This window comes from Falco naumanni, chromosome 9, assembly GCF_017639655.2.
Source record: "Falco naumanni isolate bFalNau1 chromosome 9, bFalNau1.pat, whole genome shotgun sequence".
Classification (NCBI taxonomy): Eukaryota; Metazoa; Chordata; class Aves; order Falconiformes; family Falconidae; genus Falco; species Falco naumanni.
In genome coordinates, this window is record NC_054062.1 from 7335741 (window position 1) to 7356315 (window position 20575).

General features: G+C 49.2%; 1 protein-coding gene across 2 annotated transcripts in view; it reads left to right on the forward strand.

Moving 5' to 3' along the window:
• GPSM1 (G protein signaling modulator 1) overlaps nucleotides 1-20575 on the forward strand; it is an 83262-nt gene that overhangs the window by 27733 nt on the left and 34954 nt on the right. For both annotated transcript variants that reach the window (XM_040606416.1, XM_040606415.1), the window contains exons 3-9: nucleotides 44-179; nucleotides 473-615; nucleotides 2527-2650; nucleotides 3851-3966; nucleotides 4246-4401; nucleotides 6137-6245; nucleotides 9273-9399. In XM_040606416.1, the coding sequence (XP_040462350.1) occupies nucleotides 44-179; nucleotides 473-615; nucleotides 2527-2650; nucleotides 3851-3966; nucleotides 4246-4401; nucleotides 6137-6245; nucleotides 9273-9399 (911 nt within the window). The remainder of the gene's footprint in view (nucleotides 1-43; nucleotides 180-472; nucleotides 616-2526; nucleotides 2651-3850; nucleotides 3967-4245; nucleotides 4402-6136; nucleotides 6246-9272; nucleotides 9400-20575) is intronic.

Genomic DNA, 20575 nt, shown 5'->3' on the forward strand with positions numbered 1-20575 from the left:
GAGCTCTTTAACACCTCTCATCCTTCCTCTGGTCATCTTGTAGAACCATCGGGGACCGCATTGGAGAAGCCAAGGCAAGCGGCAACCTCGGGAATACATTGAAAATACTTGGGCAGTTTGACGAAGCTGTTGTTTGTTGCCAGAGACACTTGGACATCTCTCAGGAGCAGGGAGACAAGGTAATTGGTTCATGGCATCTAACAGGAAGTATTTCCTAACTTTAAAAATAGTCTGTCTGCAAGTCAGTAAATGTGATATGGTGTAGTGAAGGTAGGCTTTGGAAGGAGGTGGTGTGTAGAGCTCTCCCTTCTGGCTGCCATCACAGGTCCACGCTGCTGACAGTAACAGCTGGCATGATAGTGAAGGTGGGAAGGGAAAATGTGGGCCTCCTGGCTTCGACCGTGTCTGCCCAGCAATGAAAAGGTCCGTATCGGGATGTGAAGTGTAAAACCTTGGTTCTTCCTCCCTTTAGGTAGGTGAAGCCAGAGCACTCTATAATATAGGAAATGTTTACCATGCAAAGGGAAAGCACTTATCCTGGAACATGGCTCAAGACCCAGGCTACGTGCCTCAAGAAGTCAAGGAGACATTACAGAAAGCTTCAGAATATTACGAGTAAGTATTCAAGCTTGGCCAACCCTGCGGGGCTCGGGGCTCGGGGGGCATCAGTGACTGCTAGTATGCACACAGGTTCGCCTTTGAGCTTGTCCTGCTCAGATCGTAATCTACATTTTTGATGTTTCTGGTCTGCTGGCAGCTTTCAGGGTCTGCAGGTTAGCTGAGCTCTGGTAACTCTTAGGCTAATGACAGCTGCATGGGATGCAAAGTGACAGATTTTCCCGAGTCCTGTTGGAAGCATTTCTCATAGCAGGGGTTTGTTTCCTGGGCCACTGAGGATGTGGGAGCTCTGGAAGACGTTTGTTACAAAGAATGGGACTGTGAGCTCAGAGCTCTTGAAAATCTGGCCACTGGGTGAGTTTTTGCATGTTGTAATGAATTAGGAATATTCTCCTGAGATGCCAAGTTACGATGGCAAATTAATCTCAAGGCAGGTGAGAGAGGGACTGCAAGCTTCTATAAAATTGGAGCTAAAATTCATCCTGGCATTGCCTTGGTAAAACTCACTGTGGTTTAAAGTATGAATATGCGGTTAAGTTCAGTAGTCTGCTCCTTCTCAGAGCTGTATTTGGAAGCTCTTGCAGCCCCTGCTGCTCTCTGCTGGCCTTGTTAAGAATGGATCCCTGTGTGTCTCCATCACTGGGGCCATGAAAGAGACTCTCCTTCACGCAGAGAAGAGACTTTCACTTGGAAGTCCTGCTTGTCCTTCAATTTGTCCTTTGCAATTCAGTATCAGACAAACTGGCTCACTTGTAGAAACCTGCACAGATGCTTACCAAGCATTCTTTCAAAATTGCTGATGGTTAATCAGGACCAGAGGATTGTCATTGCCCTGTATTACACTTTTCTAAGCACATCTGATGAAAAGAATATAACCAAGGAGGATTTTTTAATATCCCTCAACAGCATATACTATGTAATATATCCCATTGCCCCACCAAAGCCACAAAGAAGCATTGTGGCACACACTGGCACAATCCTAAGGTCCTGGGGCCAGCTACCTATGTCTCTTTTTTTAATGACCATTATCTTGGGAGAAAATTTTAAATGAACCCAAGATGTTGTTTGCAGGCAGCCATTACATTTTTGTGTGGATCTGTAGTTTATCTTGCTTGTAATGTCCTCCCCTTTCCTAAATAGTTTCAAAGATCACTCTGATGTCCCACGCAGGAAGGTTGTCACCGGACTTTTGGGCTAATGCTTTTCCTCTTGTGCTTCAAAGTTTTGCTTCAGTAATGCAAGGGTTTTAAGTAGCCTTTTTAAATGAAGAGAGTGACAAGATCTCATATCTGAGGATGTGATAGTGCCTATATGTAGCTCACCACCCTTTTTTCCAGAGAACGGTGCATGTAGCATAGCCAGTGGGTAAATTTATGCCAGCTGGGGGCTCTATGCTTCCTTATGTGTGCTGTGTGTGTAAAGGGGGGAAAAACCAAGGTAAGTGCTGGGAAGCTCCATAAGCAGAGTCTTGGCATGGGACTGTGGATCTTGCCCCTCTCCCTAGGTTTGTGCCTGTCCTGTGGCAGGTAATCTCCTTTCTCCTATGCTCCTGATTCTCCCCTGTACAGTAAGGTGCCCATTTCTTGTTTAATGTGGGATCCTGTCAGTGTGATCCATTGTTGTGTGAGCACTTGTGCAGTTCTTGTACACGGCTACAGATTCCTTGAGGTTGAGAGAGCAACAGGGACTTACACCACTGGATCTGCACAGGCTCCCAGAGCTGCAGCTAGCATTGATCACCAGACTTCCACCTGCCAAGGGGTGACCGCCTGCAGGATGGGCGGTTGGGAAGGGGCAAATCCTTCTCCAGGATTAGCTCTCCTTTCTTTATGGTGCAAGTTTCTTCACTGTGTCTCCTGCAGAGTGTGGGCTGTGTCTCACCAGATGTACTACTCTGATTTCTTTCAGGAGGAACCTGTCCCTGGTGAAGGAGCTGGGGGACAGAGCTGCACAGGGCCGTGCGTATGGCAACCTTGGCAACACCCACTACTTACTTGGCAATTTCAGTGAAGCTATAGCCTTCCACAAGGAGGTAGGAAACCGCTGCACCTTCTACTGGAGTCAGGGGCTGAGACTGGTTGTTGGAGAGCAGCCTTTCTTCTCGCCACAGCCCAGGAAGTACAGGGAGATGTTTTCCCTCAGCTGTGTTTTTCTCCCTCCTGCGAGTACCCTCAGGGTCTGGCCCTGTTGTACTAACTCATGCTGAGCAACATCTTACTCCAGTCCCCATCAGAACCTAATGAGCAGCTTGAGGGAAAGGTGCTGCTGGCTTGGAAACCAAAGGAGATTGCTAAGGGCAAATTGCAGCTGGGCTAGCAAGGCTTTTCTGCTCTTAATTTGTGTTGGTCTAGATTTTAATAAATGCAAGCCATGAATTTAATTAAGCTGCTGAAAGAGCTGTTGATCAGGAATAAGTGTTGCTTGTAGAGCATAGTAACTCTCTGTAAATCTTTACAGAGGGTTGAGGTGACACACTCCCTGCTCCAGTTTGAATGCAAGCTAGCATCTATTTCAGAGTATATAACAGTTTCCTTGCAGTGCAAGGTGCTTAGCACCTTGGAAAGTCAGCTCTGTCACAGCTCTTCTGACTTTTAAATGCTGGGGTACAGCAGCCAGCAGTGCTTTGGGAAAAGGGGCTTGAAAAGGGGTAGAAAAACGCTGTGCAGTGTTTGGGACCAGGAGCAGATACTGCAAAGTGAGAGTGAGAGGTGGGGGAGCGAGGGGACGTAAGAGGAGGAGGAGGACCGAGGTGCAGGCAGGGGCAGAGGTTATGGGGAACAGCTGCAACACAGTGAGATGGAGTACACCCACGTGCATGTTTGTTCTGTGCCACAGCACTGCGCAAAGTGACAGCCTTGTTCCTGCACTTCAGTCTGCTGATCAACCACATCTCTTCACAGCCTGACCTACAGCTCTCCGTTCTCCTGTTTTATTCAGCTCTTGAAATATGTAACTCATTTCGCACTTTAGCTAGAGGCATGTGTACTGACAGGGCTGGAGTAGGAGCTGGCGAAGGATGCAGCATTATTCCCAGTGTTACAAAGGCCCTTCCTGATGCTGAATTGCACAGAGGGAGAGATTTCCTGCTGCATCCAGCCCTGCTAGGCATGTGCACCACTACCTTGCTGGGTAGGAGCTTTGCAAACCAAGAAGTTAACCTCCCAGAAAAGTTTCTGCGTAACGGAAACCTGGCAACAGCCAGCCTGTACTCACTAATCTGTGTCTGCTGCAGCGCCTTGCTATTGCGAAGGAGTTTGGGGACAAGGCAGCCGAGCGGAGGGCGTACAGCAACCTGGGCAATGCGCACATCTTCCTTGGGAGGTTTGACATCTCCGCCGAATACTACAAGTAAGTGCCAGGGGCTAAAGCAGACTTGGAGTACCTGTTCCCTGGAAGTTGTGACCTACTGCAGTGAATTCATAGGCTCAGAAGGATGTCACAGGAGACCTGGAGGCCAGTTGCATGTGTGGCGCTCAATAGCGGCGAGTAATACAGCCACCTGACAGCCTGCATCGTGTTACAGGCGTCAACTGCGACACAGCGCACACCCGAGTGGTGACTTTTCTGTCACCTTGCAGAGTGCCCTGCAGTGACCAGGTCTCTTTGTTCCCATCTGTTCCACTGCAGGAAAACACTCCAGCTCTCCAGACAACTCAAAGACCAAGCAGTGGAAGCCCAGGCTTGCTACAGTCTTGGAAACACATACACACTGCTTCAAGACTATGAAAGAGCAATCGAGTACCATCTAAAACACCTGGTGATAGCACAGGAGCTGGGAGACAGGTAAAGGGCTGCCTCAGGAGATGGTGTCTCTGATCTGGTGGGTTCAGAGCACTGACCCTTCCCTGTTGACTTGCTGTTCTCTACTGCTGGGGTTAAACAGCAGTGATGCGTATTCTTGAAAGTCGTTAGAAATCTCATAGAACCTAGGTCTTAGTCCAGTCAGCCAGCAAAAACATAACGTGATTGACATCTTTATCATGTCACTCAAACCTGGAGATTGTGCCCTTAGTGCTACGTCTGCGTGGGCAGCGTGAGATTTCTAATAAGTACTTCAAGAAAATGCATTGTATTCAGCACTTTGCCATGCATCTACTGCTGTTTTATCCCAGAAGGGCCCCTCTAAAGCTCCCCCAAGTTCAAAAATATTGTGTCTTCCTTCCTAGAAACTGTGTGGCTAGGGCATGCATATGTGCCACTTTGTCTTGTTGCTCTGCAATAGTACTGGAAAGTTCCATGTAGAAACAAGTGTTACATAGAGCACATGGAGATGATAAATTTTGCTTCTTGTCATGCCTTCTTTGGGAGGCCTGGTGCTTTTTTTTTTTTTTAATATATACATTTTTTGAGAGGTGGGTTCCTTTCTCCTGGATACTCTCTCTGTGATCTTGGAGCCACCTTGCAGCCGAAGTGACTCTGCAGCCACCGCGTTCGGTGTTGCTGCTGATGGCTCTTGGGAGTCTGGGTGTCCTCCACTAGATGGAGCAGAGACATTAGAATGGGAGATCCGTGGCACTTCGGGCACTATCTGCTCAGAGAAGGTATGATCCCACCCAAGGGTGAATCATGCTGTGGGGGTGCAGGCCTGTGGGTTCCTGCATTTCTGGGAACACACCCTATGAGCAGAAGGTATTGAACAGGGTGACAAGAAAAATGTTTAAATGCTGATCAACCCGCCCAAACCTCTGAAAAGGGAGTTGCAGTCATGCTGAACCTCCCCCTGCGCCCCCATATGCTTTTTTTATCCCGTCACCCCCCACATCTGCTCGCTTGCAGAGCTGAGCAGGCTCTGATCAGCTGTAGGTCTCTGCCTGCTTGTGCAAACAGGTGCTGAAACCTGCTCCAGGGACACCTGGGTGTCTAGCTCGGGCTGGGGGTGAGGGCTGCCTGTTCCACACCTGCCTGCACTCCCTGGCTTCTGAAAACAAGAAGCAATGCCCTGAAAGCCTTGTGGAAATAGGTCAATATTTGCTCAACTGTTGCATGCACAGACTAAAACTGCATGCATCTTGGGTGACACAGTGATGGTATTTAAGCAGGAGAATGTTGCGTGTCTGCAACAGTCTCTCCTTGTCATATTCTTGCTAGTTTAATCCTGGGCTGTTGTTGAACAAAATCCCTGGGTGTTATGTGCCCTTTTGATGCATTGTGCACCTCTGGAGACGAATCCTTGCTGTGTGAGGCAGAAGCTGGACAGGAGCTCTGGCTTGTGCTTTTGGGCTGACTCTCACAAAAGAAGCCAAACCGTTCTGGGTCTTTGCTGCGCTGCTTAGCTTTTTGCTGCTGTGGGTGGAGGTCCACTTCTGAGGCTATTGCTCGTTCCCTGATCTTACTGATGGCACCAGAAGAGTTTAAGGTGCACAGTGCATTTCGTTTTCCTTTGTAGAACCTTTCTGTAGGTGAAAATGTGGCTGGGAGGCCTGGCTGCCAGTGCTCTGGGGAAGGAGGCGCCGAAGGGGATGCCGTGCTGCTGGGTTTTGCCCAGCATTTCTGTGGTTGACGGTTTCCTGTTTTGCAGGGTGGGAGAAGGAAGAGCCTGCTGGAGTCTAGGAAATGCCTATGTCTCCCTGGGGAGCCATGAACAAGCTTTGCACTTTGCAAGGAAACATCTTGAAATCTCCCAAGAGGTAAGAAAAGCTGGTTTAGATTGGAGGGAATCAGTCCACCCTGTTGAGAGGAAGGTTTTATTTTGTGCCAGTAAGCTGTATCCCTCTTGCAATGACTGCTCCGGGAAGCCCTTGTGTATGTGCTGTTTCAGTGGTGTCTTTAGGAACTGCAGAGCTTGGCTGGAAGATGCTCCTTTTATAGAAGGCTCCCAGCCTTCCTTTTAATTACAGCTAATAAATTTGCTGTACATTGCTCTTAACTGATGTTCCTGGATGGGAAGAGATCTAGGGACTCACTGTCTGGTCTGCTGACCAAGGTGTTGTGCACCCAGCTGGTGTGAAGGAACTGATACCACTTGGTGTCCAGTCTGGTAGTACAACCCCCCTCCTTTCCTGAACATAAGGCTTATGAGATTCTGACTGAGATGGACCTGGTGATTCTAGCTGTGGTCTGGCTCAATTTGCTGGCAAGTTAAGTACCTGCAGGAAAAAAAAGGCTAGTTTCTCCCTGGTGGCTGGGTGCTCTAAACTTACCGTATTTTGTGCGACAGCACAGGGTGCAGGTGTACGTCTGACAAGTCATTTCTTCTCAGCGGAGCTGGCAGGGTGTCCCAGCTGCGAGGGGGTGAACTCTAGCATTGTCCTCGTGCCATCGATTGCTGATGCTGGACGAGCGCAGCCTGCAGCTGGCCCCGTACTGCTGCTGTGCTGTCCGGGCTTTCGTGCATGCAGCTATTCTCGTTTTCACAGCCATGCTTGCCCAGCTAGCTGCAGCTTTCCTGGTACAAGAACCTACAGCATTTTTAGGTGGCTTAGAAGTATGGAAAGCAAGAATCCCATGGTTTGCTCTTTCCAGTATGTTGTGTGGCATTCAGCTGTGTCCTCTTTAGTCTTCCCCAGATGAAGTACTAATTGAAATCACCATGTGTAAATGCTTTGTGTGTTCTCCTCCCAGTCTATTGGGTTGGCTAAATCTTAGGGCAGGGTTGACATACCAGCCTAATTATGTATTTAGTTATGCTTATCAGACATGCAGAAGAAATACTGTTCTTTGGCCCTGTACGCTTTAGGACAAAGTAACTTCTGCAGCTATAGCCCACTAGGGCTGTGTTGCAGCGTGGGGCTGATTACTCGGGGCCAGATGGCAGCTCGTTGCAGTGCAGAGGAGGGGTGACAGGAGGCCAGGAGCAGCAGTGGTTCTGGTGACTTCTGAGGGTGGAGGGGAAACCCGTTGGGGTGGAGGTTCGCAGTGTTCTCATTCTGGGGTGATGGCTGTGATTACAGGGCATGTCAGGAGTAGGTTACTCATGGCAGATGGCTAATAAACTCCCCTACATCATTAATTATGGAGCAGTGCAGAGACTGTCCATTTCTGAGGAGAGCCTGCATTAGCTTCTAGCAGCTAGTGATTCTGTTATAAAGCTCACGTTTTATTTTAGCCTTGGGAGCCAAGTGAACGGCTTGTGCTGTTGTGGCAAGCACCAGCATTTTGCCCAGCAGAAACCCAGCGATTTTAGACCTTTGCACACTGATGTTTGCAGCTCGTTTGCCATTACCCTTTCCCCCTTCTCCCCCAACAAAATGCTGATGGTGACATTTGAATCCAAATGAAGCCTGTTCAGAGGAACCACACTGGAAGCTGCTGTAAGGTGATCGGAGGTTTCAGAGGAAATTTTTCAGTGACAGCTGGAATAAAGGGTGTGTACCTGAAAACCTTGGAAGCTGCCCTAGCTCTCAGACGCTGCTCCGAGTACCTTTTTGACTTCTGCATGCAGCAGAGGGCTCCTGGGGAACTGAGACATGTGAGCTGAGGGCAGAAAACAGGGCTCTGCTAGGGTATGTGTTGTAGGTCCTGCCCAGCATCGTTGTCCTGCCAGTGTGTTCCTCTGATGTTAATAGGGCCTTGGAGATGATCTGGAATGAGTGGAAGTCAGAGAAGCATTTAACAGAGCATCAAGGACTGTGAGACCTAAGCAGGACATAGTAGTTTCTCTGGAAATGATGTCAGCAGCCAATCTCTTGTAATTGGCAGGGTATTTATGCCTGATAATAAGCTGTTTGATCTGCCTCCCTTTACTAGTGTTTGGGGCTTTGTCATAAATAATGTGAGGATTTATGATTTTGTTCTAGGATGGCTCACACTGCAGTCTATCTCGAAGGACCACAAAAGAGCTGTTGGAAGGCATTTAATAGGGAGTCAGCCCTCTCCAAGGGAACAGCCAAGGTCGTCTTCTGTAACAGAGGCTGCTGTTCCTCTGCAGATTAGAGCTGTTTCTGAGTGCCCTCTCTGTGTTTGCTGGTGATGTGCAGCACGGCAATTTTCTTGTTTGGTTAAATTTTGAGGAGGGCCGAGCAGCGTGTCCTATGACTCCCCATTTTAAGTAGCAGAAGCCATTGGACAGATCTCTTCCTGAACATGTAACATTGGCTACCTTGCCCTCAGGCTGGTGAGAGATGGGAATGTGGAAAAATCTGGACTCCCAAAGATTTTTGGAGTCTTGCGTGGGTAGATCACTAGGAACAACTCGAAGCTGTATGGATCTGAGCCAGGAGATAAGGGCTTTTGGAGCATCCAAGCCCGGAGTGTGACACCACCCACGTGGCTGATAGTAGTGTGGCTGTCTGGTGCTCAGTAACTATGGAAATACTTGAGGAAGGGGGCTGAGCGCTTCAGGGCTCTCTGCCAAAGCCATACGTGGTTGCAGGACGGACCAGACGTGCACGTTTAGCTCTGTCCCAGTTCTGTAGCAGTGGGCGAGCTGTGCCCCCGCAGTTCATTGTACCAAGCTCCATACAATTGCGTTTCAAGGTGCAGCCCAGTGCACAGCACCTATGGACCCTCTCCCAAATTATCACCAAGGAGCTGATTTGGAGAGTTGCTTTAGTGTTGAAAGATGGGCTGTATGGTCTCTCAGGGTGTCTCCAAGCTCTTTTTTTCGATGTCTGTGTGTTTGCTTTGATATGGGACTGACAAACCCTTTGCTAGGGGCTGTTTGCTTAGAGCACGTTGCCTTTTAACCAGCTGCCCTGTTGGTTTTCACCCTGTAGATCGGGGACCGGAATGGGGAGCTGACAGCACAGGTGAACATGGCCCAGCTCAAGTCAGCCCTTGGCTTGGGCCCTGGGGATGAGGACGTGGGTACAGCTCATCACTATTCTGGCTATGAAGCACAAGGTGAGTTTCTGGGCTTTTGCTGACACTGACAGGTCTCACGAAAGCTGTGATATGGTGCGTGGGGAGGGGGAGGTGTTTGCAAGTGGGCAACATGGGAGGAAATATGAATGCCAGAGCAAGATGAGGCTATCAAGTGCCTTTACCAGAAAGAAGACTGTGGTCTGTTTGCTCTGTGTTTTTCCATAAGCTGCAAGGACAGGGAAGGATAAGCCCCCAAAAGGGCACAGAATGAGTTAATGGAATTAATCTTCGTTGGACATGGAATTCCAAGCAGTAAATCTGCTTTTGTCTCTCTTAAAGCTCTGCAGGGCCCTTTTAAAACTGATTTGACTGATAAAGCAAGCTTTCAAAAGGTGACTGGCAGGGATTTTTGGCTGCTCTCATTCTGATTAGCACCCAAGGAACAAGCCTGCAGCATGGGTTGAAGGCAGGCTGTGAGCATCAGCACGCTGGGTGCTGTCTCACCCCCAGAACAGCTGCAATGATGCCCAGCTTGGACACGAACGCATGGCAAGACTTGGTTACAGCAGACAAAATGGCTTTACTCACCGCATTGGGCCCTGGGTTGTTCTCCCTCTGCTCCCCAGGGAGCAGGAGAGCACAGATGTCAGCCTGCCAGCCTGACGTGTGTCCCCAGCTCGGGGACCGTCTGCCTGTCCTGGAACTGCCCGCTGCAGGCACTTGTGTGGGTGCCTGGCATGGGGCACTTCCAGCCGGTTGCTCTGTTGCTGTGGACAGACTTAATAATTCACACACACGAAACTGCATCCCGGGAGGTGTCGGCTGATTAAAAATGACCTTGTTAGTGCAGACACATTTCTTAGGCAGTATGTTCTCTTTCCTGTTGGTAGAACTGACGCAGAGAAGATGATGCTTGGGTTGAGGCGCAGTGTTCTGGGAGGGAGAAAGGCTGGCTGTGAGTGTTTGCTCTCTGTATTGATCTTGAAGGCGTAGCCTGCTAAAGCTTTTCCTGAGAAATCGAGCTGTGGGCAAGGGAGCCAGTGTGCCCTGCCATGCCCCATCAGGAGCTGAGTTCTTTCCTCAAAGGTCGTGTGGGCCACAGCAGGTGCCCCAGCCTCCTCCTGCACATCATCTCCACTTTGGTAACTGCTGGGAAACCACTTAGCTAGGGCCTTGCGTTCATTCCTGGCATCTCGTTAGGGGCTTCCTTCTGGCAAATGATTTTGCTCTGAAAGGGGAACAGGAAATTAACCTTGATGTCGCTGCTGCTCCTGGGACGGTGTGAAGCGTGGAGGAAATGAGCTGATGGGGTGCCAGGTCCCTCAGGCTGGGGAGTGGGGGGTGCAGGAGGAGGGCAGTGCCAAGGACTGCACGGGCACGAGAGCATTGCCTGCTGAGACACGTTTGACCGATGTGTGAGCATGTTGCGTAAAAGAGCTGCCATGGAAGGGGTCGGGCCAGATTTATCTGGAAGAAGGGCTCTGCAGCTCTGACCATATTGCATAGCCAGGAGCACACAGCCTTGTCTTAGCTGGAAATAATTGGAAAAATAGAGCACGGGGAGCTCTGCTCTCATAACATGCTCCCTGTTGAATCTGGGCTTGAATGCAGCCTGCTATGGACTTGTCTGGTGTCCTGCTGCAGGCAGGCAGTGTCCCTTGGGGGTCAGGGATGTCTTGGTCTGAGCAGAGCCCTTCTTGGGGAGAGCTGAGCCTGGTGCATGGCGGTATCCCCCACACGGCTGATGATGTGGCCCCACTGACTGCATCTCACAGCATGAGACTTGGAGGGGACGTGGCACCAAAGGGTCGGGATTTCTGCTCAAGGCACGTGGCAAGCCGGATCCGTCACTGAGCTGAACTTGGAAGGTGAGGCAGGGCAAGGCAGAGCCAGCCTGTGGGCTGCTCCCTGCCCTTCAGTGATCCAGATGTACCTGTGATGTGTTAATGTCTTGGAGCCAGTAGTGATTTTTCTCTCATGTGACACAGCCAGAGCCATGCCAGTCTGTGTGTAAGATACTGGAGAGTGGGAAGAAGGGCTGTAGTCAGAGACAGTGTTCGCAGCCACTGGAGGTTGCAGTGACCTTGTTAACGTGTGGTGCTGTTATTCACGTTTCCAAGGCTGGGGCTGTTGTCAACAGGACAAAGTGTTCTCTGGAGGAAAACCAGTGAGTGACTGGGGCTTGCAGTGTGGGAGAGGTAGAGGACCTCAGGGCCTGGGGCAGGTTCCCTTGCAGAGTAGGGCTTCCCCAGCTGGTAGGACATGGGTGATGCTGCCCCTCACCGGGTCCTGGGAACCTGCTGGGGAGGTAAAAATCAGTTGCCCCCTGTGTTTTGTGGGCTAGGGCTGTGCAGCAGCATCTTGTTGGAGGAAGGGAGTGTGAGTGTTGCAGTGCTTAGCCATGTGCGTGCTTTTACACATGCATCTCTGGTGGGAAAAGTGCTGTCTTTGTTGCAAAGAGATTTGGAGAGAGGATGGGTCTTCAGGACAGCCCGTGGAGAGGACCCTGGTTCCCTGGATTTCTCTTTAACGATTATTCTAGCTTCAGCTCTCTTACTCTGAACTTCAGTGGAGGATTAAGAGAGGCCCCCAATGTGCCTCTGAGCCCTTGAGAAGGGAGGTGTATTTAATGGCTTCTAGGAATGTTGGTACCCTCCTGTGCACATATTAAATGATTAGAAAAGCATAATTATTTATATTATTAATAGAAGCAATTTACAGCAAGAGGAACATCTGTTTCTGTAATAGGAAGCAGGTGAGAGAGTTGAAATGCAAGTTGACTTCTGAACCAGCCGTGCCTTTTGATGTCAACAAATCTTGTGGGGAGGAGAGCTTTCAATTATTTTTTTTCCTTTCGGATTTGTTTCCCTGCTTAAGGTTATAAAATGGCTGCATATTCATAAGGATGCTAAAGTCATCTGAGAAGGCAGGGATGTTATAAACCACATTCATTTCATCAAGCAGGTAGAATAAAGTTTCATAGCAAGCTTGTGTTCTGGGAAAATCTGTACCGTTGGCTGAGAAACCCTGAACCAGACCATCAGACTGTGATGTCCTTCACAGGTTACTTTTGCTTCTAAGTCTTGGGCATTGCCCTCTGCCGAGGGCCTGGGGGGTGGAAGGAGTGTCTGATGTTTTCCTCTGCTGTTTTGGCTCATCTTGCTGAGCTCTTTGTGATTTTAATTAATATTCTGAGAGCAACTGGATGTCAGAAGACAAAGCTGGAGGCCAGGGAAGTGGGGCAGTGCTGCAAAAGACTTGTGAAAGCAATGACCTTGTCAAGAGATGCAAACACAGATAGCTTAAGGCAACAAACTGAAAAATAGAAAGTAGATAAAACATAAGCAAATAAACAGAGGTTGTGTCTGTTTCTTCAGACAACCAAAAATGTGTCCCTGAAAAACGGTTGTACCCTCTTTCACACATGATAAGTAGGAATTGAGTACTGGTAGGTTTTTGCTTTTGGGGAGAAGAAAGGGAACTTGCTGAGGTTATAAAGGAGTTGCAGGGGTGAAGGCAGCCGTGAATAAGCGCTGCCTGGTGCTGGGAGGTGTCCCAGGGTGCAGCCAGCTCTGCCCTGGGCATCGCTGCTGAACGTGGGGTGGGAGCACTGACTGCCTGTGCTACCCTCGCTAGCTGCCCTCTTCCAGATCACTTGGTTTGGGCTGAGGTTTCTGCATCTGCCAAGCCAGGAGCCAGCTGTGCCCAGCGCTCTGCAGGTAACTGTGAGCTGGGAGCACTGAGCTGAGCCCTTCCTGGACCCAGCCTGGTGGCAGCACCTGCCTGGGCTGTCCCTGGGTGGGTAACTCGGGTCTCCAGTGTGTATGAAACAGTGCTGCCTTGCACATTTCCCCTTTTCAGTTCCTCTTGGCCAGCTCTCCCCACTGGAGCCTGGCACTGGCCAGGGCAGCTTACCAGCTGGGAGGGGAGCACAGAGAAGGGGCTCGTCCACCACCAAAGGGGTGGGCGTGCTGGATGGAGGGCAGAGATCAGCTCGGGCCAGCCTCAGTGCTTCTCCAAAGTGAAAACTGACTCTGGGCTGCTTTTCCACTCTCAGCAGTGCATCAGCCTCAGTCATCATTTCTGATGGAAGCAGTAGTGATGGGAGACACTGAGCAACACTTCTCCTGGCAGTTGGGTGTAGGTGGGGCGGAATGCAGGTGTTCCAGAAGGCATTGGCATGTTAGAAGCTTTCAGAGCACTGTCAGCTGGTTCCTGGCAAGGTTTCTGTGCTGTTTGCAGTACACAGACACTGCTGCCCAGCTGCGCTCGACAGGCTCTAAGGGCAGGAAAGGACTCGGCTGTGAGCCTGACTTCCCCTGCTCTCTGCACATCTTCTGCTGAAAAAAGGGTAGGCACAGGGCTGCTCCACTTGTTTGGTGTTCAGGAGCCTCTGCGCTGGGTACTGCACATCCCTGCGTGAGAGGCAGCCATGCTTCAGGTTGTCTCCTCAAATGGTGAAGTGGGCAGCTGAGCCTGGGTGGGCATGAAATCCCAGTCCTTCCCGATTAGTGATCGTCAGCAGTGATTCAAAGCTCTTTGTGGCTTTGAATGTGGGTCTTTGCGTCCTCAATGCAGTTTTGAGCTTGCATTCTTCACAGGAATCTTTGAACCCTTGGATCAATTAGACAGGAGTAGACGAAATCTGCTTTTATGTTTCCCAGTCTGTCTGTTTTTGTTTGTTTGCTTGCTTTAAATATCTTTGAAGTATCTAAGAAGTGTTTAGGGCTGCTGAAATATGCTAGCTTGACCAGCCCTCTATTGACGAAAAGCAGACAGGCGGCAGAGCTGCTAACCCATGCCAGACCATGCCTTGGGCTGGGATGCTGCCCAGGGATAGGGATGTTCCTTCTCTGTGGCTTGCCCAGCCCTCTCGCAAAAGACTCTGCTGGGTGACAGCAGAGAGATGTGACCCTCTGAGACCAGGGGGACAGCCCTGCTCGCTGAGCTGTGATTTCACTGTCCAGGTAGCATTTGCCTTCCTTGGCACTTGAGTACAAGAGTCACACCACTAACAGCTTCAGCATGGAACCTGCCCTGTCCTTGCTGGTCAGACTGAGTAAGCATAGCGAGTAAAATGGCTTTATATTAAGTATTCTCAGCTATATTTGATTTTCCCCGAGAGCTGATGGGCTGCAGCTCAGCCTTTTTTCATTCTGAAAATGAAAGCCTGAGGCCGTGCTGGTTAATTGTACCTGCTTATGCAGGGTTTTGATGGATGAGGTTGTTGAATGAAGCGGAGTAGCTTTTGGCCAAGTGGAAGGCAAAATGCAAGGTGGTCTGGTTGCTTTATTGTGCTCTAACAGATGCTCAGTGGAGTGCTAGTGCAAATGATCCTGTGTGCCTCCCAGTAAGGCACCTGCAGGAAGGTGTCCAAAGAGACCTGCATCTGTGGTGGTCCTTACTGTGATGCTTAAGGGAGCAGGGTGGGAAGGACAGGAGTGCTGCTTGGGTGAAGATTAAGGATTTCTAAGGGATGCCTCTTCATTATCTTTGTAATGAGTTTCTTCTAAATCTGAGTAACCTCTGCTGTTATAGCTGTTAAATCATTCCAGCAGCGCTGATGGGGGGGATGAACCTCTGAGTCATTTGGATTTAAAACGAGTAATTTAGCACTCGGTTCAGACTGCCCCAGTGTTGGCTTTATGAAGTTTTAAAATATTCTTCTCAAAGCGTTAAGAAGTATTAAATCTTCTTCTATCATCTTGCCCTATCCATGAGCCTCCTTCCCAGCATCGATGTAAAGTACATCAAAACTTCTCAGCTCACAGCAGAGGAAATGCTCCAGGACTGGAGGAGAAGATAATTAGCTAATGAAACTCAGGTGCTTGTTTTATCTTGATGCCAGGGAAGTCTGCAAGTGCTAGAATGGAGGATGAATGAGAGGCCAGTTCCTGAAGCCTGGGGCAGAGAAAGTACAACGTGGCTTTTGGCAAAGCTGTCCATTAAATCAAGGGGCTCTTGTGGGGAGAGCTAACTTTTTGGAAATTACCGGTTCCTTGCACAAGCTCCTGCTCTGAGCTGGGAAGCCTGAAGTTCCCTTTGGCTGCTGTTCCAGGCTCCTGCAGCCATCCCAGCTCTGGTGTGTGCTGTCTGCTTCCCAAACGCGCTTTACACAGACAGTTTCTTTTGGTAGCCAGCAAGTAGGGAACGCCTGTGCTTATGATGATCTTCTGTCTGATGGTACAGTATTACTGTGAGGAACAAGATGCCTCTGCTGATTGTATTTTCTTGCAGCAGAGCAAGAAAGGGACTGAGCTCACCCAGCTAGAATTAATTTTTATCTCTGAAACTTCTTACACGGATGACCATGGTCTGCTTTGGCGCTTGACTGAGCAAGGCAAGGCCAGACCCTCAGCATGAGTCACCGTTATCTCTTGACTGACCTCAGGAACCGTACTCCTTCACTCAGCAGCAAGGCTGGCCCCTAGCCTGGCAGGGACAAGCGCTCAGACAACAAACCTTTGCTTAGCAGAGACCTGGCAGCTTCTAGAGACGGAGCTCACGAATTCAGAGTCCAGTGTGGCCAGCCATGTTCCAGTAGCTGGGAAGTGTCTGGCTGCTGCAAGCTGCTGACTGATTCACAACAGCATCCAGGAGGAGGGATCAAGAACATTGACCCTCTTTAGAGGATTTTACTGGGAGTGTTTGATCACTGCAAAGCTCTGACGTGTGGTGCTCTCTCTTTTGCCCTCCCTGAGTCAGTCTGTAGGACTCTGCTGCCGTAGCTGGGCTTGTCTAGCTGCTGGAGGTGTTGCCTGTGTTAATTACCGTGTGTCACTTTCTAGTTCAAACTCGGTTTCTTTTTGATCTCTGCTTGTTCAACATAAGCTGATAAAGGAAGATGGGAGGTCATGAGACTCTGCTATATACTGGCAGAGAAGATCTTGCTCTTAGGAGGAACCCAGGTGTTCCTGCCAAGCCTTTCATGCTGTTCTTGAATTAGCCCTGAGGTTACATGCCTCCTCCCAGCCTGCTCCACCCAGTTCAGTTTATTGCCCAGAAAATCCTCCTGTCCCCACAACTGTTAATCTAGTAAGCAGACCATTGCCTGGGGGAGGTTATGGTTACAGTAGGCTGCCTCTAATACATCTCCAAGCTTCCCACAAGCTCCAAGGCTTGTATTTAGTATCTGTTAGGTATTGCATGATTGGGTACTCTGCATTTTCTAGATGCTGCAAATACACCAAAATACTTCGTTCTTTGACCTGGATTGCTAACACTTGATTTGCAAATAAGCATTATTCCAGCCTTGCTCAATTAGAGAAAAGCTAATGCCCATTGCATGTGTATGGGAATACTGAAATCAAAGATGCGCCCAACCTCATGGCAATTAGTAGTAGTTGTAAGGCTACAAGATGTAAAATCAACTTGTACTCAAAGACTGCAGCTTTCCTGAGCTATGTGGTTTTGCTGCCTTGTTCCATCTTTATCTTCAAGGAGGACTTTTGCTTAAAGTCTTACCTCTTCCATGTGAATGTGAAGGCTGTTCTGGTGTGGGGTCTGGAGTGTCTATTTCTTCTCCCCGCCTGAGAAGCCTGTGCTAGCTGTTCACCCTGGATGCAGCCAGACGTCAGGAGGCTCCTGGGTGCCATATAGATGTGCAGTGCTGCTGTTACTTTCAGCCAGTTGTTCAGCTGTCAGACTGGATTCTGGAGGATGTGAAACTCTGGTGACATGTACACAAAGCATCTTCTGCCAAATCAGGCAGACGAGCATCTTGATTCCAAAGTAATTTCTCTTTATTAACTGCATATTGTATATACTTCTCTTTTTTAAAGGAAGAGTTTTGCCATGGAGAAAAAACCTGCAAAATTGTTATTCCAGAGAAGGTTTTTGTAGTGCTCAGGATCTGTCTGGAAGGCTGATATTTGCTCAGCTGTGTGCTCTCTGTGTGCCAATGAATACAGCACATCAGAGCAAACATGCTGGAGCCTGATCTTCCCAGCAGAAGAGGCACTGCTCCTGTCCTTTTGGCTCCCAGTTCTGATAATGGAGACCTGAGGATGGAGGGCCTTGCATGGGACCAAAACGTCCCTGAGCAAGTCTGATGTGACACCACATTGAAAAACAACCTCCTGACAGCTTTCCCCAGCCCTTAGTTATGGATTGACTTCATTATTTTCATGTGTACTATCCTTTCTGTTACCAGCCATGCCCACTTTTGGCTTTTGTCTAGACCCTGCAGCCAGAAAACCTCTCAAATAACTGATAGGCAGAAAAACGTTGTTTTGCCCATTTAGCCCTATCCTCAGACACAGAAGGGTTCAGAGCTGTCAGGATTCCCCGAGTCCTTTCCTGTCTAAAGGATTTGGGGGGTAAGCAGATGGTCCTTTCCATGGACTGACACACAACAGCTTGGTGCCAGAATTTTATGGCACAGCCATAAATAACTGGTACTATTTGCTTGCTTTATTTAGAGAAAAGTATTGTTCTATGCTGGTAACAACTGGGAAAACAAATGCCAGCATTTATCATGCAAGTGCTGGCAATAATAGAGGTCAAGTGGATTTATAGTGCCAGAACCCATTATGTGTTTGAAGACTAATTAAAGCTTTAAATGTAATGCTTCCCTGTCCCCTGTGTTGTCCCCCCACTGCTTTTCTCGCTGATCTGCTTGATTTTCCACACCCCACCCCACCCCTTTTCCTCTTTAGAGAGCTTGCTGTAATAACGAAGCACTAGCTTGACAGAGCTTTCCTGATTAGATGTCAGTAGCCTATGATTTGAGATGCTCTGTGAGCATGTGGATTGCTGGACTGTATCTCCACTGTCACTTCTGAGCTTGGAAGGGTTTACAGACCAGTTTTCTACCCCAAACAACTGGCTGGCTGGTCTAATTTAATCATATTGAACAATATTTAGAGTTGTCTGCCAAAATAAAGGTTATGAAATGCTTTGGTCTGTACAAATGTGAGGAGACGTTGTCCTGGGCTGGAAGACCTCACCCAAAAGACAAGTCAGTATCTCAGTTAACAGAGGTACAGAGAGAAATGACCTTTTCATGAGAATACGGCAAGTGGTTATGCCAAGATTTGTCGTGTTCTTTGGGGTGCAAAGCTTGTGCTCTGTGGGGTAGCTGCTGCCACTGAGCTGTATGCGCTGCTCAGCCAGGGGCACTGGAGGCGGGGGGGATGATGTTGGCCATACAACCTTTCCCTCTTGGTCTTCTGTGGAGTCCACTGTCAGGTTTAATTCTGTTTCCTCTGGTACAGCCACCCCAGAGGGATACAGCGTGTTCCCGGCCTGCAAATAGAACTGTCGCTCGATCTGCATCGCGGGGGGGTGGGGGGGTTTGCTTCCTCTCAAAGCGGGATGGAGTAGGCAGCTCTCCAAGCTGCTGGAGATGGGGGAGAGCCTAGGAGTTATCAAAGCACATGTCAACTTGATGAGAGCTCCTGGCAGGACTCCCTGCGTTGCTGCTACACATGTTCTGCTCAATCTTGTCAACTCTGAAATCTCAGGAGCACCAGTTGGATATGGAGACTGTCCATAGAGGAACAGAACTCTGCTCACACTGTCTGCCCAGGTTTGCCCTACTGCAAATTTACATGGGATGATCCCATCACCATCCTATGATAAAACACTTCCTTGTGTTTTCTGTAGCAGCATCTCACTGTAGCAAGGTACTGCTAGAGAATTTTTGCTGCGTGAGCATTTCTCCTCAAAACTGCCCCCTGAAAGCTGGGGACTTGCCTGTTGGAGTACCTGCCTGTGGCAAGGAAGAATGTCCTTCCCTCTGGAGACCATACTGGTCCTGCCTTTCCAGGTGTCATGGAGCTGGTGACAGGGGCATAGCCTCTCCATCAGACGCGCAGTGCCCAATGTAGATCTACAATGATGAGCTTAAAAAGCCCAAGAAAAGCAGGGAGCGTGCACTACCACACTTCTGGCTGTGAGGTCTGTAGATAAATGTACCTGTACCCATGTTGTTGCAGGTGGCACAAGGATGTGCAGAGGGACCCACCCCCATTTCTGCAGGGTAGGTGTGTGAGGCAGAAAAAAGATGGGTCTGAGTGGGTATCTGGCATGGATACGTTGGGTTGGTGAACCAAAGGCAGAAGAATAGGGAGTCCTTGTGAGATGTGAGGTGTGTGAGGGAGCTGGGGGAAGCGAGGATGTCTCGTATGCATGCAGGCAAGCACAGAGGCATCACCCTCTGCTCTGTTGCAGTGAACTGCCCCCTCCCCAGCGTCCATTGCTGCCTTCCAGGGAAGGAGGGAGGTGACTGCTTCATCGAGTTTTGAAATACAAGAATATGAAAACCGTTAAACTCACCTCAGGAACAAAATTGCAGAAGCAAAAAGTAAAAACAATCCCCTTGCTTCATGGTGGTGTTGAGATCATGGGCTGGGATGAGGGGCAGGGAGAGATTTTGAAAAAAAATATTTTAAAAAGAAACAACCACCCTGGGCCTGAGCAGTGAAAAGAACAGCATCCGAGGAGCTCCAGGAAAACAAGGCATGAATGCAGCCAGTCAGTACCGTTGCTCAGCTGATGTTCACAAGAAGGTTTCAACTTGCTCTATTAGAGATCTCAGTAAACCTTAAAGACAGAGAGAGCATTTAGAAATGCCCCTGAGGTTTTCCGTTACTCTGCAGTAAGCTTGGTAAACATGCCAATAAATACTGGAGAGAGAGGAAAAAACCTTCCAGAGGAACAGACTCAGGTTTTCAGCTGCTCAATCTTTTGCATCCACGGCTGCTGCTGACTTTGTTGATCGGCACTGGAGAGACAGGCAGAGTTGAACTTTTGCTGGGTGTTAGGCAGTGTTGCAGGTATTTCTGGGAGAAATAACTTGAAGGAGGCTGAAAGTTACTTCTGGAGCCATCTGAGGGAATGTCCTGGTCAGAGGTGGAAAGTTAATGGGACTCCTCCTGTCCTGGGTTGCTTGTGAGTATGGAAATCTTTCTGCTTTCCTGGAAAATGAGTACACGCAGGCTCCCGCGCCCGTCTGCTGTGGAGCAAAGGGGAGACGTTCCCGCGCTTGCAGGAAAAAACCTGCCTGTGTCGATCTGGTTTACGACAGCCTTGATTGATAAAGTAGCCTCTTAATTTTTCTAGCTGCTTGTTTTAATGGTGCTGTTTGTTCCACCCGCGGGACAGCTCGTGGTGAGTGGGGTGGCAGAACCATGGGCTTTCACGAGGCCAGTGCTTGGCCCCGGCACTGGTTGTGTTTTCTTCTGGAAAAAAAACCAGCTGAGTTGGATGGCTC